A 17969-nucleotide genomic window follows, 5' to 3' on the forward strand; every position below is an offset into this window, starting at 1 on the left:
ATAGCGTTATCAGTGTCCAGAGTCTTTGCCAGTATCCTGTGCCATCAGCCATTTCTTTACATTATGTGAAGTGAATTGTTTTGGCTGAAGACTGGAATCCGTGATGCTGGGGACTACCAGAGTAAGCTGAGATGGATCACCCACTCGCCACATCTGGCTGAAGATTGTGGTGAATATGTCAGTCAGATGTTTTATACTGATGTGCTAGGCTCCCCCATCATTAAGGATTGTGCAGCCACTTCCTTCAGTACATTGTTTAATTATCTACTACCATTCATGGCTGGACAAGTTTGGATCCGTTGGTTGTGGGAACGCTTAGCTCTGTCTATCACTTGCTGCCTTTGCTGTTTGGCCTGCAAGTGGTCCTGTTTGATAGCTTTACCATATTGACATCCCATTTTTAGGTATGTTTGGTGCAGCTCATGGCATGCCCTCCTGCACTCTCCATTGAACCAGGGTTGAGATTTCAGTTTGATGATAATTGTTGATGGCTAACATACCAGGTCATGAGGTTACAGAGTATGGTTGAATAAAATTGTACTGCTGCTGATGGCCCATCTGCCTACTGGTTGCTTAGTTTTGATTCACTAGATGCTTTCTAATTCTATTCCATTTAACACAGTGATAGTGCCACACAACTTGATGGAGGGTATTCTCAATGCAAAGGCAGACTTCGTCTCCACTAGAACTGTGTGGTGGTCACTCTTACCACTACTGTCATTGACAGATGCATCTGCAGCCGGCAGATTGGTAAGGATGAGGTCAAGTGTGATGCTCCTTCTTGATGGATTCCTCACCATCTGATACAGTTTGTGCTTTATATCATTCTTCCTTCTCTTAGTAGACTACAGCAAGGGGGATATTTGGCCCATCTTGTCTCTATTAGCTTTTTGAAAGGTTTAATTAATTGGTTCCATTTATCCATGCTCTCTCCCCATTTGTTCATGTTTACTATGTATCCAATCCCAAGTCGATAGATAAGACTGAAAATTTTTACACTGCCCTTTCAGGCAAAGCATTCCAGATTACAACTCACTTAAAATAACTACTTACTTAAAAAATACATTTGAAAAAACGCCTGATCTAGGTTCTGTTGTCTTTGTATACAACGGTGTCCCTGTTACTGTCTCTCTCTATATCCCCATCTCTTTGTGTGTCTGGCTGTTTGTCTCTATCTTTTGCACTTTGTGTCTCTTTCACTCTATTTCCCTTTACATCTCTCTCTTTGTTTCACTCCCTCTTCCTCTCTACCTTTGTCTGTGTCTCTCTCGCATGCTCTCTCTATTTCCGTGAATCCACACCTGGTATTGCTTTTCAGTATTTAACACCTTCCGGATCAAGTAGGAATTTTGTCTCTGTTTTTTGGTTTTTAGTTGTTTTTTCCTTTTTGTCACATGCTACAAAAGAAAAAACAGTGATAAAGCTCATTCAAATACTGTTGTCAAAGTTCTTTCATTATCAAAGTTAGTGTATCGCTCTATAACGATTGAGCTTATATTTGCCCCAAACACCTCTGAATAACACAAAGCTATTATAATAACAACACTGAAATGCTACAACAGTAGAATTAGATATAGCTCTTAGGACTAAAGACATAAAAGGGTATGAGGAGAAAGTGGCAACAGGAGACTGAGTTGGATGATTGGCCATGATCATATTGAATGGTGGAACAGCCTCGAAGGGCTGAATGGCCTGCTTCTAATTGCTCAAAAGGCAGCTGAAAGTCAACTTCAATACTTTGGGACAATGCTATGGATCTGGAGTCACATGTAGGCTAGACAAGGTGAGGATGGCAGATTTCCTTACATGAAGGATATTAGTGAACCAGATGGATTTTTCCCCGACAATAGCTTTGTTATCATCAATAGATTCTTAATTTCAGATTTCTTTTTTCCTGTGGTGGGATTCGAACCCAGGTCCTCAGAACATTAGATGAGTTTCCGGATTAACAGTTTAGCAATTACACCACTAGGCCAATGTCTCCCCAAATATGTATCATCTAATCTTTGAACTCCGATACTGTGCATTCCTTTCACTCTGTTTCACCATCAGTGGCAGAACCTTCAGCATCTCAACCCCAAATACTGGAACTCTCTCTAAGAGCTTCTATTCAAGTAGTATATGCCTTGGTTTGCTGGGGCGGTTGGTATTACTTATTACTGGAATTAATACCAACCACCCCAGCAAACCGAGGCATATAAATAACAAGCGGGACAGAACACCGACGCTTCACTGGAGGCACACTGACGATGTTACCCAAGGGTGACAAACATTTGCAACCAAACCCACCAGCTTGGCGAGCAAGTCTACAACCTCAGACACCTTTTTATTAAGACAGAGATGGGGTTCTTTGTTTACACCCAAAGCTTGTGGAATTCTCTTCCCCAGAGAGGCTGTGTCATTGAATGTGTTCAAGGCTGAAAAAAAAAAGGGTCCCGGCCCGAAACGTAAACTTTCCTGCTCCTCTGATGCTGTCTGGCCTGCTGTGCTGCTCCAGCTCCATATTGTGTTATCTCTGACTCTAGCATCGGCAGTTCTTACTATTTCTGAATTAGATGGATATTTTGATAGGCAAGAGAGTCAACAGTAATGGGTGGCAGATGAGAAAGTGGAGGGTTTTTTCAAAATTCATTCATAGGATGTAGGTATGGCTGGTGGGCCAGCATTTGTTACCTATCCCTAGGCGTCCTTGAGAAGGTGGTGGTGAGCTGCAACAAGATCAGTCATGAGACTGCAATAAGGTCAGCTATGATCTTATCAAATGGCAGAACAGCCTCAATGGTTCAAATGGCCTAAACCTGTTCCCAAGCCCTATCACAGAATCATTAAAGCACAGAAGGATGCCACCCCTGCATCTTTTTCTCAGGGTCCTGCAGATTCTTCCTTTGCAGACAATAATCTAAGTTTTGCTTGAAAGCTTTGATCAAACCTGCCTACCCCATACCCCCAGGCAGGTGCATTCCAGACTCTAACCAACTGCTGTGTGAAAAGCCTTCCCCTCATGACTCCGTTGCTCCTTTTGCCATATAACTTTAACCTATGCACTCTTGTTCTCAGGGATAGTAGGAACTGCAGATGCTGGAGAATCTGAGATAACAAGGTGTAGAGCTGGATGAACACAGCAGGCCAAGCAGCATTCTCAATGTTTCCAACAATAGGAACAGCTTTTCCACATTAACTTTGTCCAGACCCTAATGATTTTGAATACCTCTATTAAATCTTTTCTCAATCTTTTCTTCAAGGAAAATAGTCTCAACTTCTCCAATCTATCTTTATAACTGAGTTCCTCATCCCTGGAACCATTCTCATGAATCTTGTCTGCACTTTTTCTAATGTCTTTATATACTTCTTAAAGATTGGTGTCCAAAACTGGACATAGTACTCCATTGAAGGCCAAACACGTTTAACGTAATTTCCTTGTTCTTGTACTCTGTCCCTCTATTAATAAAGCCTAGGATACCGTAAGCCTTATTAATTTCTCTCTCCTCCTGTCCTTTCACTTTCAGTGTTTCTGTGGTCCTGTGTTCCTAGACACAGTCCTTTCTCATTCAACACCAATGCATTAACAATGTTTACTATTAATGGAAACTTTCAAATGATTATTCCCTCATTAGCTTAGGGGTGCAGAAGCATTATTAGGGTAACACCTCGATGCAGCCTGACTGAAACAAGCTAACTCAGCAGAGACTAGGAGGAAGCATAACTTCTAACCTATATGAGATAGTAAGAACTGCCGATGCTGGAGTCAGAGATAACACAGTGTGAAGCTGGAGGGACACAGCAGGCCAGGCAGCATTAGAGGAGCAGGAAAGCTGATGTTTCAGGTCAGGAGCCTTCTTCAGAAATGGGGCATTTCTAAAGAAGGGTCCCGACCCGAAACATCAGCTTTCCTGCTCCTCTGATGTTGCCTGGCCTGCTGTGTTCCTTCAGCTCCACACTGTGTCATTTCTAATCTATATGACATTCATTCATTCCTGAGATGCAGTCCTCCTGCACAAGCAGCACTTATTACCCTTTCCTAGTAACCTTGGTATGGTGGGCAGCTGTAATCTCATCCATTGGTTTGAGACTGGAATTACATTTAGACCTAGATCAGATTTAATTCCCCAAAGGACACTGTTGATCCAGTTTAGCCTTTCAAGCAATCCAATATGTTCATGGCCATTTTGCTGAGACTCTGTTTTTACCATCAGTTTTTTTTTTAAATTGAGTTTATTTTGTGAAGGTGTCATTCCTCAAGATTTTTAAGACAAACTCTACTAGTCCATCAATGTGGATTATTCAGTGACACATCTGGCTGTAACATCTGCCAGTAGACTGGAGGTTTTTAATTGGTGTGTCACAGCACACTGGTGAGCTGTGGCGAGGTGAGAAGTGCGCTGTGAAATGTTCAGGAAGCTGTGCCACTTATCTGAGCATTGAGGTGGTGACCATACCTCTGATCTCCTTTGGAGCCTCTGTGTCTACCATTGAAGGCAGTATCTACTGACTGCAGACACCCTGATTGACTGGGCAGGCACAAGCCTTCAGAGCAGCACATGTGTGGATTTGAAAAGAAGTGGGTGTGCCATGGAATTGCTTGGCTCATTCAAGTGTGCCTTGATACTGAAAAGTTGGGAACCATGGCAGTAAACCACTGGGAGCAATAAAAAGGTAGAAGAAGAGGTGATATAAATCAAAAAGCTTCTTGAGCAGTGGACAATTGTTCCCACAGAATAATCAAAGAGTCAGAGATTCAGGTAGTACAGAAGAATCCCTTCAGCTCATCAAATCTGCACTGACAAAAGCAACTCTAAACCTGCACTAGTCCCATTTTCCAGCACTTGGCCCGTAGACTTGAATATTATGACATTTCAAAGTGCTCATCCTCGTACTTTTTAAAGATTGTGAGGTTTCCTGCCTCAACTACCCTCCCAAGCAGTGAACTCCAGACTCCCACCACCCTCTAGGTGAAAAGATTTTTCCTGAAATCACCTCTAAATCTCCTGTCATTGTCTTAAAATTATGACTCCCCCCACTCCCCTTGTTATTGACTTTTCAATTCAGAGGAACAGCTGCCCCACTTAGTCTTATACACCTCAATCAGGTCCCCTCTCAGCCTCCTCTGCTCTAAAGAAAACAACCTGAGCTTATCCAGCCACTCAGCGCTTACCTCATGTACCTTTCTTCCAAAATGCAAAGACTGGTCATCGGACTCGGAACTGTTTGAACCAATGGTGCTGGAATGAGAGGAGAACCTAATAAACATTTCATAAATCACAATAACCCATGTTCCACATTGTCACCAGTGGCTCAATGGATAACATTCTCATCTCTGAGTCAGCAGGTTGTGGGTTCAAGAGGCTTGAGTACGTAATCTATACTGATATAGTACTAAGGGAGTGCCATGCTGTCTTCTTTATTCTTTCATGGGAAGTAGGCATCATTGGCAAAGTTAACATTTGTTGCCCATTACTGGTTACTCTTGAACTACTGTTATAGAAGGCAGTTAAGAGTCATTGATACTCTTTTGGGTCTGAAATCACACAAAGGCCAAACCAAGGCAGATGACAGCTGGATATACTTACAGGCAGGCATTACCAACCTACATTCTCCACAAAGCATTCGGGGACCAGATAGTTTTTTTACAATAATTGAAAATAGTTGTCATGGTCATTTGGACATTCTGGATTTATGAATTGAATGTAAATTCTACCAGCTGCCATGGAAGGATTTGAAATTGGTTTCTACATTACAAATCCCATGGTATGCGACCACCTCCTCACTCTTGGAGATTTGGAGATACAGCCTTTTGGATGAGATATTAAATCAAGGTTCTATCTGCTCTGTCAGCCAGATGCTAAAATGTTGCTGTTTCACAAAAAAACTACAGAAATACTTCTCAAACAGCATCACTAAAATGTATTAGAGATAGTAGGAACTGCAGATGCTGGAGAATCTGAGATAACAAGGTGTAGAGCTGGATGAACACAGCTGGCCAAGCAGCATCAGAGGAGCAGGAAGGCTGACGTTTTGGGCCGAGACCCTTCTTCAGAAATGGGGGAAGGGAAGGGGGTTCTGAAATAAATAGGGAGAGAGGGGGAGGCGGATAGAAGATGGATAGAGGAGAAGATTGGTGGAGAGGAGACAGACCGGTCAAAGAGGCAGGGATGGAGCCAGTAAAGGTGAATGTAGGTGGGGAGGTAGGGAGGAGATAGGTCAGTCCAGGGAGGACGGACAGGTCAAGGGGGCGGGATGAGATTAGTAGGTAGGAGGGTGGGAGGAGGTGTATTCTAGGTAGCAAAATGCCATCCCCTATTCCTAATTCCTTCGCCTCCGCCGCATCTGCTCCCAGGATGAGGCATTCCACTCCCATACATCTCAGATGTCCTCGTTTTTCAAGGACCGCAACTTCCCCCCCTCAGTGGTCGAGAACACCCTCGACCGTGTCTCCCGCATTTCCCGCAACTCATCCCTCACACACCCTCCCTGCAACAACAACCAAAACAGAATCCCCCTCGTCCTCGCGTACCACCCCACCAACCTCCGGATCCAACGATCATCCTCCGACACTTCCGCCATCTGCAATCCGACCCCACCACCACAGACATTTTTCCCTCCCCACCCTTATCTGCTTTCCGGAGGGACCACTCTCTCCGTGACTCTCTTGTCAGCTCCACACTCCCCTCCAGCCCCACCTCACCGGGCACTTTTCCCTGCAACCGCAGGAAGTGCTACACCTGCCCCCACACCTCCCCCCTCACCCCCATCCCAGGACTCAAGAAGACTTTCCACATCAAGCAGATGTTCACCTGCACATCTGCTAATGTGGTATACTGCATCCGCTGTTCCCGTTGTGGCCTCCTCTACATCGGGGAAGCCAAGTGGAGGCTTGGGGACCGCTTTGCAGAACACCTACGCTCGGTTCGCAATAAACAACTGCACCTCCCAGTCGCGAACCATTTCAACTCCCCCTCCTATTCAGCAGATGACATGTCCATCCTGGGCCTCCTGCCGTGCCACAACGATGCTACCCGAAGGTAGCAGGAACAGCAACTCATATTCTGCTTGGGAACCCGGCAGCCCAATGGTATCAATGTGGACTTCACAAGCTTCAAAATCTCCCCTCCCACTACCGCGTCCCAATACCAGCCCAGCTCGACCCGCCTCCCTAACCTGTCCTTCCTCCCACCTCAAGCCCCACTCCTATCTCCTACCTACTAACCTCATTCCACCTCCTTGATCTGTCCGTCCTCCCTGGACTGACCTATCTCTTCCCTACCTCCCCACCTACACTCACCTTTACTGGCTCCATCCCTGCCTCTTTGACCGGTCTGTCTCCTCTCCACCTATCTTCTCCTCTATCCATCTTCTATCCGCCTCCCCCTCTCTCCCTATTTATTTCAGAACCCCCTTCCCCTCCCCCATTTCTGAAGAAGGGTCTAAGCCCGAAACGTCAGTCTTCCTGCTCCTCTGATGCTGCTTGGCCTGCTGTGTTCATCCAGCTCTGCACCTTGTTATCTCACTAAAATGTATTGTCTGGTTATGTTTACATTGCTTTCTGTCTGAGTTTATTGCATGCAAAACTGACTGCTGCATTTCCACATTGCAACAGTTCAATGGCTTGAAGTACAGATGCTGTAGAAATACAACTTTGTTCTTCTTTCTACTGAGCAAAGTGCATTTAACAAGTTGTAAAAGCTTTTCTCAATTCAAGTGAAACATTTGAATGCCATTAAAAATGATCTTTAATGATACAGAAATTGCACTGTAAGTCTCAGTTAGTGTCTTTTGCTGGTGACCCAGAGCAGAGCAGGAGTGGCCAGTGGCCCAGAGGGGAGCAGGGACAGCACCCAGTGGGCTCAGAGTGAAGCTGGGATGGCCAGCAGACCTGGAGCAGAGCGGGCTGGAGTGGAGACGCCAGCCAGTGGGCCCAAGGAGATGATGGTACTGGTTGGGGAAGCCATGTGGAAGCCAAAAAGGCTGTAATGTCTCTCTTCTTAGCTTTATTTCTTATTGTTTGTACCTAAGACTTGTACCTTGGTACTTTGTACCTAAGTTGGTGCTGTGAGTTGGAGACATTGTATACTTTTCACTGTACTCTTGTTCTTTTCTAACTTACGTGACATAATCTGAATTCTAAAATTTAAAAAAATCTGATAAACAAGAAATTAAGTGCCAGAAATAGCATTGTCAGGCCTTACTGCTATTATATTTGAATTCAAATATATGCTGATTCAGAACTTGTGTGGCTGCAGGAAACTCACATGCCGTAACCTGTTTATACAGATCTGTTAATTAGGTTTCAATAATATTGAGCAATGGAAGTGATAGACGAAATTTGTCCACAGATATTTCACAGGATTAAACCAGTAAATTATTTATTCATGGGGCATGGGTGTTGTTGGCTGGACCAGCATATTTTGCTAATTTTTAGGTGCCCTCGAGAATGTGATGGTGAGCTGCCTTCTTGAACTGCTGCAGTCCTTGGCGTATTGGGCACCCATACCTGGGCTGTTAGGGAGGGAGTTCCAAGATACTGATGCAGTAACACTGAAGGAAGAGTAAGTTAGAACGGTGAACGGAAAATTGCAGTTTGTGGGACTTCTATGTATTTGTATTATGCATGTATTCCCTCAGTAGTGGGGGAGGGAGGAGGGGGGAGGGAAATGTTAAACTTGTGTATCTTGAACATGATTCTAAGGCACCAACCATGTGTTTGGCATAGTGTTTTTGCCAGGTTGACATCTTATGCCAATCCCTCGTTTCTTATCCTGCATCAGCTGGTAACCTAGTAGAAGAGTCACATCAGACTCCAAACAGTAACTCTGTTTCTCTCTCCACAGATGCTGCCATACCCGATGCGTTTCTCCAGCACTTGCTTATTTTTAACATCATAATACTATCGGGGTCAATGTAAATCCAGTTTTCGTATAATAACTCGCTCCACTTACAGGGAAATGCACAAATTTGATTTGACAAATTGAAGACCTGGGTGATGTTATAGAGGTTTATAAAATCATGAGGGACATGGATAGTGTAAATAGACCAGGTCTTTTCCTCGGGTTGGGAAAGTCCAAAACTAGAGGGTATAGGTTTAAGGTCAGAGGGGAAAGATCTAAAAGGGACCTAAGGGGCAACTTTATCGCGCAGAGGTTGGTGCATATAGAACGAGCTGCCAAGGGAAGTGGTGGAGGATGGTACAATTACAAGATTTAAAAGGCATCTGGATGAGTATATGAATAGGAAGGGGTGAGAGGGATATGCGTAAATGATGGAAAATGGGACTAGATTAATTTAGGATATCTGGTCAGCATGGATGAGTTGGACTGAAGGATCTGTTTCCGTGCTGTACACCTCTATGACTCTACAACTCACTATGTGATGAATCGAATGTACCATCTGGGCACTGATCAGGGGTGGCACAGTGGCTCAGTGGTTAGCACTGCTGCCTCACAGTGCCAGGGACCTGGGTTCGATTCCACCTCAGGTGACTGTCTGTGTGGAGTTTGCACATTCTCCCCCTGTCTGTGCGGGTTTCCTCCGGGTGGATTGGCCATGCTAAATTGCCCATAGTGTTCAGGAATGTGTAGATTCGTTGGGTTATAGGGGGATGGGTCTGGGTGGGATGCACTGAGGGTTGGTGTGGACTTGTTGGACTGAAGGGCCTGCTTCCACATGTAGGGATTCTATGATGAAATCCATGATGATGATATAAAATGTTCTGTAATCCCTGAAACTACGAAAGGTATTGTGATCCTTAAGGAAACACTGGAAACTGAGCTAGTTATCCAGTAAACGAAGGAGAGATTGCCCTTTACTATAATCAATAAAGAAATATTGTCACCTACCTGGATTCAATATAAGAGAGGATATCACCCAGCGATGCATCAGAATCGTACCTTGTACCAGACATTTCCATTTTGGCAACAATATGTTCTTTTATTTGGTTCTGCAACTGCCTTTTACATTGGATGTACTGGTGAAGAAACAAAGAATCAACTAATTCATTTCATTGAATGACGGGAAATGAAATCAGCGGCTCATTCTACACCCTGTCCAATATACAAGGTGTCAAAATTGATGAAGGTGCATTTTTGAGGAGGCTAAAGCTATGGTGGATACAGCCTATGGATATTATTCTTGCAGGAACAAATTAGGGTATGGGGGATATGATATGATTTGAATTTTGAAATAATAGTATGGGAAACAAGACTAGATACATATTGGGGTAATAGTACAGGAAATAAACATGGACATTTTTTTTACTGGTAATATTAGATCTAAGGTTTTATAAATGTTAGAAAGAAAAACCCAGGATGTGAATTTGACCTGGTTTTGTTGATAAGTGTGAAATATGAGATTTGACAGATGTTGGGATGGATAGTTAGGGATACAAGGAAATTGGGCACATATTGGGATGTGAAGTCAATGGATATTGAGATGTGAAGTCAGTAGATTTTGGGATGTGACGTTGGGAATGTGTTGGGGTGCAAGGTTGGTAGTTGTTGGGATGTGAGATTGGGAATTTGTTGAGATGTGAGATTGGGAAAACATCAGGATATGAGGTCAGTAGATTTTGGGATTTGAGATTGGAGAAACATTGGTAGGTGAAGTCAGGTAGGTGTCACAATGTGAACATGGGTAAACAATGAAATTAATAGTATGGGATATGTCAATACATAGATGCTTTATAATAAACACAAGAAATGCCGGAAACACCCATCAGATCTTTGGAGAGAAAAAAAGAGCTAACATTTCAGGTCAGTAGTCTTCCATCAGAAGAAATTGACATTCCGGAGTCTGATTACAATTTGAGGGACAGGAGGATACTTTGATGGCTATTTTTTCAAGCTGGCATGGATTAGTTGATTAAAAATATTCTGCAGTATGGAACAAGGCCATAGGATGTTCCAGCTGAAACAATCTCAAAGCTACCGTATTGATGATTTAATTGGCCTTGTATCTGGAGTTGGGATGAGCAAAGCCAGATTGCTTTCTTTTCAGTAACGGAATGTACACCTGTGTAGATTGTGTGAACAGGATCGAACTGTGTTTTTGTTCTTGATCTTGCCCTCCTCCCCAACACATTAAGTTTTCTGCCAGCCAACGAAGTGCTGAATAGGAGCAAGTGAGGTAAAAATTGAATGGCTAATTGCTTCTCAAAAAGATATTATGTTATATTGATCCTATGGCAGGAATAGTTATGTAAGGCCAATGAAAAGAAGAGGTTTCAAAGAGCAAATAATCCTTCTCAGTTTTCCATTTTGTTGTGTTCATTCTGTTATTTATAAGCACTTCAAATCCATGGAACATTTAAAAGAAGATAGAAGTTGCATTTTTTAACAACTTCCTTGATCTCACAATATCTCAAATTGCCTAAAAGGTAATGAAGCACTTTTGAAGAGTAGTGACTTTTGTAATGTAGGAAATGCACCAGTTTTGTGAGTATCAACCTCCCACAAGCAACAATGAAACAATAACAAGAAAAAATGAGTAATTTGGATAGAGGGATCTGTCTGGAGAGCAGGTGGTCCCCTCTCTTCTTTCTTCATTAGTGCCATGGGATCTCCTAGGTCCTCCAAGGTGAGCAGACATGGACTCAGTTTAATGCTTAATTTGACAGATTACACCTCCACCATGCAGTACTCCTTCAGTACTATTCTGAAGAGTCAGCTTGGATTACGTGTTTATGCCTGTACAGTGAAACTTGAATTTGCAACCTTCTAAGGTAGTACCAAGGAGTCATAGGCGTTTAGTTCTACTGAAGCATTTCCCTTCTCTCCATTGTTGCCCTCTCCCAATATTTCTTTCAATTTAAATGCTCTGCTCGTTTCATATTTATTAAGGCCTAAGATGACTGGAGTTTCTTTGCCAAGCCATCTCTACAATGTGGGTGTTTAAATCAAACTTTAAAATAAAGTCTGGCACAGCTTCTGAACTGGTTTGGCAGAGTATTCAGTCTACGAATTGGATCCACATGTGTTGAAAATCTTCGAAGATCCAAAATTTGTCCCATAAAACGGGCCTGGATTGAATGGGGTTGTGAATGTTCTTGGCCACTGGTGGAGAACTGATAAGAAATTCCTGTCTGTTTCATGAGGGAGCCAATTAAATGGTCAATGTCAGTCAGGCCTTGCCCAGATTCAGAATCACGCAGCAGAAATCCTGCTTGCCAAGAGCTTTTGAATAAGATTTAGAAATTCAGACAAGCTTAGTATTTGAATATAATTAATACAGGCAGGCTACATTAACACATTTCCATTTTGCAAACTGCAAGTTTACCTTGGACTGATCAGGATCACAATAGTCCAATAGGGTGTCACAAAACTCAAAACCCACTGATTCCAGATCATTCACATTGAAATGAATGTCCCTACTGTTCCCTGCAAAGAAAAAAATCAAAGTCAAGACTCAAGTTGCTTCTTTTCAATATGTTGCTTTGCTGGAAGAAATAGAGACTGACTCCCACCATACTGGCAATCCAACTAGAACAACTGATAACTGAATCATCAACCTGATATGCCTTAAACATATGTTTGTCAGATAGGCTATTGGAATTGAGCAAGAGGAGGCAATGGCCTAATGATATTATTGCTGGACTGTTAATCCAGAGACCCAAGTAATGTTCTGGGGAGAGTAGGAACTGCAGATGCTGGAGAATCTGAGATAACAAGGTGCAGAGCTGGATGAACACAGCAGGCCAAGCAGCATCAGAGGAGCAGGAAAGCTGACGTTTCGGGCCTAGAAGAGAGAGCAGATCATGAAAGTCTCAGTCAAAGATTGAGATTGGATAAATTATAATTATTTTAGAAATGCTAGAGCGATACATCTGCCTTCGAAGTAAAAACACGAACAATCTAGAAATAAAGAGGAACTACGTGTCTAATAATTTAATAACTAATAATAATAAAGAAAAAGTGCTATAGAAATTAATCGGACTAAAAGCTAACAAATTCCCGGGATCTGATGGTATACATCTCATTGTCGTAAAGAGGTAGCTGCAGAGAATATGATCTTCCAGGATCCCTCAAATTCTAAATAGTCCCCATAGCTTGTAAAATAGTGAACACAATCTCACTGCTTAATAAAAGAGGGAGTGAGAATACCAGAAAACTACACACCAGTTTGTTTGACAATTCTAGAATCAAATCTTAGTGATGCAATGGCAGGATATTATGGACACAGAACAGATCTACAGCAATCTAGACTCTAGTTGGTCCTAGAAATTATTATTCTAAGCATCTGTCTCAAATGCATTCCATGAACACATTCTCCAAACTACTGTTACCAATCTGATTTTGCCATTTTATATGAAGATATGAAGTCCCCTATGATTATTACATTACCTTTAAGTCAAGCTCCTCTTACGCATTGAATCATATTCTTAGCAACTGTGTAGGTACTTCCACCAGTGTATTCAAAAAAAAATCATTCCCAGGATTTGGGCTTCACTGTCTAGGGTAGCATTTATTACCCATCTCTAATTGCCCAGAGGGCAGTTAAGAGTCAACCACATTGCTGCGGATCTGGAGTCACATGTAGTTCAGACCAGGTAAGGATGGCAGTTTCCTTCCCTAAAGGGAAGTGAACCAAATGGAGTTTTCCAACAATCAACAATGGATTCATGTTATTATTAGACTCCTAATTGCCATCCACTATCTGCTACGGCGAGATTGAAACTTAGATTCCCGGAATATTACCTGGGCCTCTGGATTAAAAGTCTAGCGATAATACCTCTAGGTTAATGCCTTCCCATTTACAGCTACGAGTACAAGCCATTCAGCCCAAAGGGCTCATGCTGATATTATGTGTGATTTATGTGAGCCTCCTCCAACTTTATTTCATCCCAAACTGTCAAAATGTCCCTCTTCTTCTCTCTGGCCTCCCCTTAAATACTTCTAGCTATTTGCCTCAATGGCTTCACATGGTGATAAGTTCTACTTTCTAATGACAGTTCAGGTAAAGATATCTCTTTTAAATTTTCATTTGGATTTGTTGGCGATTATCTTATATTTATGACTCTGAGCTTCGGACTCTCCTAAATATGAAAACCTTCTTGTCCTCTACCCTATTAAACTCCTCCATAATTTTAAGGATTTCTATTAGTCTTCAGTCTCTCCACTCTAGACAAAAGAAATATTTTTCTATGATAATGTAATAATTATTAATAAATAAATATGAATATACTTTAATAAATTAATGTATGTATTTCTCCTATCCTGTGTCTTCTTCACACACTCCTTTATCCCACCACACAGGGGCTCACAAACCCCTGATTTCTTATTCCATAAACAGATTGAGGTAGTTCTGCTCTGTCATACTGCTCTTACCCAATGTGGAACCACAGAAAGTCGTTTCCAGGGTGTAACTGTTGGTGACTCCCATCCTCCACGCTACCACACGTCCTGTTCCTTCTTTAGCCCGCTTCACGTGGAATTTGCAACTTTTAAAACAAAACTGGAATGAAAAGCAGTCAGTAGGCAAAAGTCACTGGAAAAGAGAAATATCTAACTGCTCAAAGAAGTTGACACCTTTTAGCATCATTCTCAAACATGTTACTTAACTCAATCACTATCCATCTTTAAATAAGAAGTAAATAAAGAGAACAATGGAATAAACATAGAAACTAGGTGCAGAAATGGTTCATTCAGTCGTTTGAGCATCTTCTGCCATTCAATTCAATCATTGTTGATCCTTTATCTCAATGCCATATTCTTGCCTTCCTCCCATATCCCTTGATGACTTTAAAACCTAAAAATGTATCTCTCTTCCTTGAATATATTCAGTAATTTGGCCTCCACAGTCTTCCATGGCAGAGAAATCCACACGTGCTCTCCTCTCTGAGTGAAAAACGTTTTCCTCACTTCAGTCCTAAATGGTCTACCCATAGCTTAAGACTGTGATCCCTGGTTCTAGATTCCCCAAACAGGGGAAATGTCCTCTCTATATCTAGTCTGTCCAAGCTTGTTAGAATTTTATACATTGTAATCGGATCCTGTCTCATCCTTTACTATAGTGAATTCAACACGGTCGAACCAATCTCTCCTCCTCGGACAGTCCTACCAGCCAAGGGGAGATGACGGCCTAGTGGGTATTATTGATGGACTGTTAATCCAGAGACCCAGATAATGTTCTAGCGTCCCAGGTTCGAATCCCGCCACAGCAGATGGTGAAATTTGAATTCAATAAAAACAATATGTGGAATTATGAATCTAATCATGACCATGAATCCCATGTTGATTGTCAGGAAAAACCCATCTGGTTCACTCATGTCCTTTAGGGAAGGAAACTGCCGTCCTTACCTGGTCTGGCCTACATGTGACGCCAGACCCACAGCAATTTGGTTGACTCTGAACTGCCCACTGGGCAATTAGGAACAGGCAATAAATACTGCCTAGCCAGCAATGCCCTCATCCCGTGAATGAATAAAGGATTCCTGGTATCAGCTGAGTGAACATCCGCTGCATTCCTTCTATGGTAAGTATATTCTTTCTTAGCTGGGAGACCAAAACTGCACACAATACTCCAGGTGCTGTCTCACCAAGGTCCTGGACAACTGCAGTAAGACATCCCTGTTTCTGAACTCAAATCCTCTTGCAACAAAGGTGGATATACCTTTCGTTTTGCTAATAACTTGCCACACCTGCCTGTTTACCTTCACAGTTATGGTGTACAAGGACACCCAAATCCCAGAATAGGATCAAGGAGCTCAATGGTTTACTGACATTCTTAATCTGTGAAGGGGGGATTTCATAAATTATAGAATCTTGGAGTACAAAGGGAAGCCTGATCTTTTATTCACGGGATGTAGCAATCACCAGTTAAACCAGCATATATTACCAATTCCTGATTATTAATTAAGAATCAAACACATTGCTGTGAGTCATGTGTAGGCCAAGTCAGCTAAGGACAGCAGATTTTGTTTCCTAAAGGACACTAGTGGCCCAAATGAGATTTTTATGACAGTCAACAGTAGTTACATTAGCCTGTACACCATGGCATAGGTCATTTTTTTTCTTTATTCATTCACTGGATGAGGGACGTCATTGACCAGGCAGCATTTATTGCCCATCCCTAATTGCCCAGAGGGCAGGTAAGATTCACCACATTGCTGTGGGTCTGGAGTCACATGTAGGTCAGACCAGGTAAGGATGGCAGTTTTCTTCCCTAAAGGGCATTAGTGAACCAGATGGGTTTTTACAACAATCAACAATGGATTCACGGTCATCATTAGATTCTTAATTCCAGATATTTATTGATTTCAAATTCCACCATCTGCTGTGGCGTGATTGGAACCTGGGTCCCTAGAATATTATGTGGGTCTCTGGATTAGCAGTCCAGTGATAATACCACTAGGCCATCGCCTCCCCAATGGCCAGATTCAAACTCATGTTCACAGAACATTAGCCCAGGACTCTGCATTAGCAGCCTGGTGAAGTTATCACTTCACCACCTCCGCTCCATCCATCCCGTTGTATCTATGCTGGTTCTTTGAAGGAACTACCAGATCAATGTCACTCCTTGATGCACCGTACGTCAAAATCTAATCAACTTCTTTTTAAGTGGTTGTGCAGAAATTTCTAAAATTGAGATAAAAGATAATTATATCCGGTAAAGATCAAGCCTTCAAAGAATTAAACTCTTACAGAGCTTTCACTGGTTTTGCCAAGGAAGTGTTGTGAGATTACTCTGAAATCCTACATCATTAGACTGTACCTTGTTACAGCAGTTCTTACTAAGCATGAAGGGGAACACTCGCTGCTTGGCATATGATGACACAGTCCGCCTCCGGCTCTGACAACCATACATAAAAATGTTCTGCTTCCGACTGTGTCCGTGTAGATCACAATATAGAAAAACTGTCCGCTCCTCCATTAACCTGGAAAGAAACAAGAATGGTGACCTTCCCTCCATCGTAAGGTCAGAAGTGGGGATGTTTGCTGATGATTGCACAAAGTTCAGCACCATTCGTAACTCCTAAGATATGGAAGCAGACAATGTCCAAGTGCAGCAAGATCTGGACAATGACCAGGTTTGGGCCAATAAGTGGTAAGTAACATTTGTGTCACACAAATGCCTAGCAATGACCATCTCCAATGAGAGAAAACATCATTTCCACAAAACCATAAGGTGGATAAGAGAAATAGGCCATTCGGACTGTCGATTCTGCTCGCTGATACAATGAGATCATGGCTGATCTGATAATCCTCAATTCTACTATCCTGCCTTTTCCCAATAATTCTTGATTCCTTTAATGATTGTATATCTGTGTCTCAATGGTGAATAGACTTAATGACCCAGCCTCTACACCCCTCTGTGGCAAAGAATTCCACAGATTCGCCATCCCTGAGAGAACAATTTCCTTTTCATCTCTTTCTGAATTTGTGACCTCTTATTCCCATAAGGGGAAGCAATCTCTCCTCATCTAACCTGTCACGTCCCCTAAGAATTTCGTATGTTTCAATAAGGTCACTTCTCATTCTTCTAAACTCCAATGGGTATAGACCCAACCTATTCAAACTCTCCTTATATACTAGAACCTTCTCTGTACTGCCCTCCAATGCCAGTATACTGCTCTTACCCAGGGATCTGACCCATGCTTTGCATAGTTTTAGTAAAACCTCCCTACTTTTATATTCCATTCCCTTTGAAATAAAGGCCAACATTCTATTTGCCTTCTCCATTTCCCATTAAACTTTGCTGCTACCTTTTTGTGATTTATGTATGTATTGCAATCTTTCAACATTCAAATAACATTCAGCTCCTCTATTCTTCCTGCCAAAGTATGTAACAACACATTTTCCCACATTATATATCTTCTGCCAAGTGTTCATGGTTGGCTGGGGGAGGGAATGGATTTAATTATAGTAATCACTGGTAATCATCACTCACTTGCCCTGTCTGTAACCCTCTGTCGACACTGTGTCATCCTCACAACTTGCTTTCCAACTCATCTTTGTATTATCCATAAAATTGGATACAGTACA

General features: G+C 42.3%; 1 protein-coding gene across 1 annotated transcript in view; it reads right to left on the reverse strand.

Annotated features, from left to right (window-relative positions):
* Nucleotides 1-1314: 1314 nt before the first annotated feature.
* The window catches only part of LOC109938358 (cytosolic carboxypeptidase 3-like), a 38081-nt gene continuing 21426 nt past the window's right edge, over nt 1315-17969 (reverse strand). Inside the window, exons 8-14 of the mRNA XM_048600018.1 lie at nt 16699-16861; nt 14313-14439; nt 12265-12365; nt 9831-9958; nt 5153-5219; nt 3461-3527; nt 1315-1397 (exon numbers count right to left, since the gene is read on the reverse strand). Coding sequence (XP_048455975.1) covers nt 1315-1397; nt 3461-3527; nt 5153-5219; nt 9831-9958; nt 12265-12365; nt 14313-14439; nt 16699-16861 — 736 coding nt within the window. The remainder of the gene's footprint in view (nt 1398-3460; nt 3528-5152; nt 5220-9830; nt 9959-12264; nt 12366-14312; nt 14440-16698; nt 16862-17969) is intronic.

Source organism: Rhincodon typus, chromosome 8, assembly GCF_021869965.1.
Source record: "Rhincodon typus isolate 14 chromosome 8, sRhiTyp1.1, whole genome shotgun sequence".
Lineage (NCBI taxonomy): Eukaryota > Metazoa > Chordata > Chondrichthyes > Orectolobiformes > Rhincodontidae > Rhincodon > Rhincodon typus.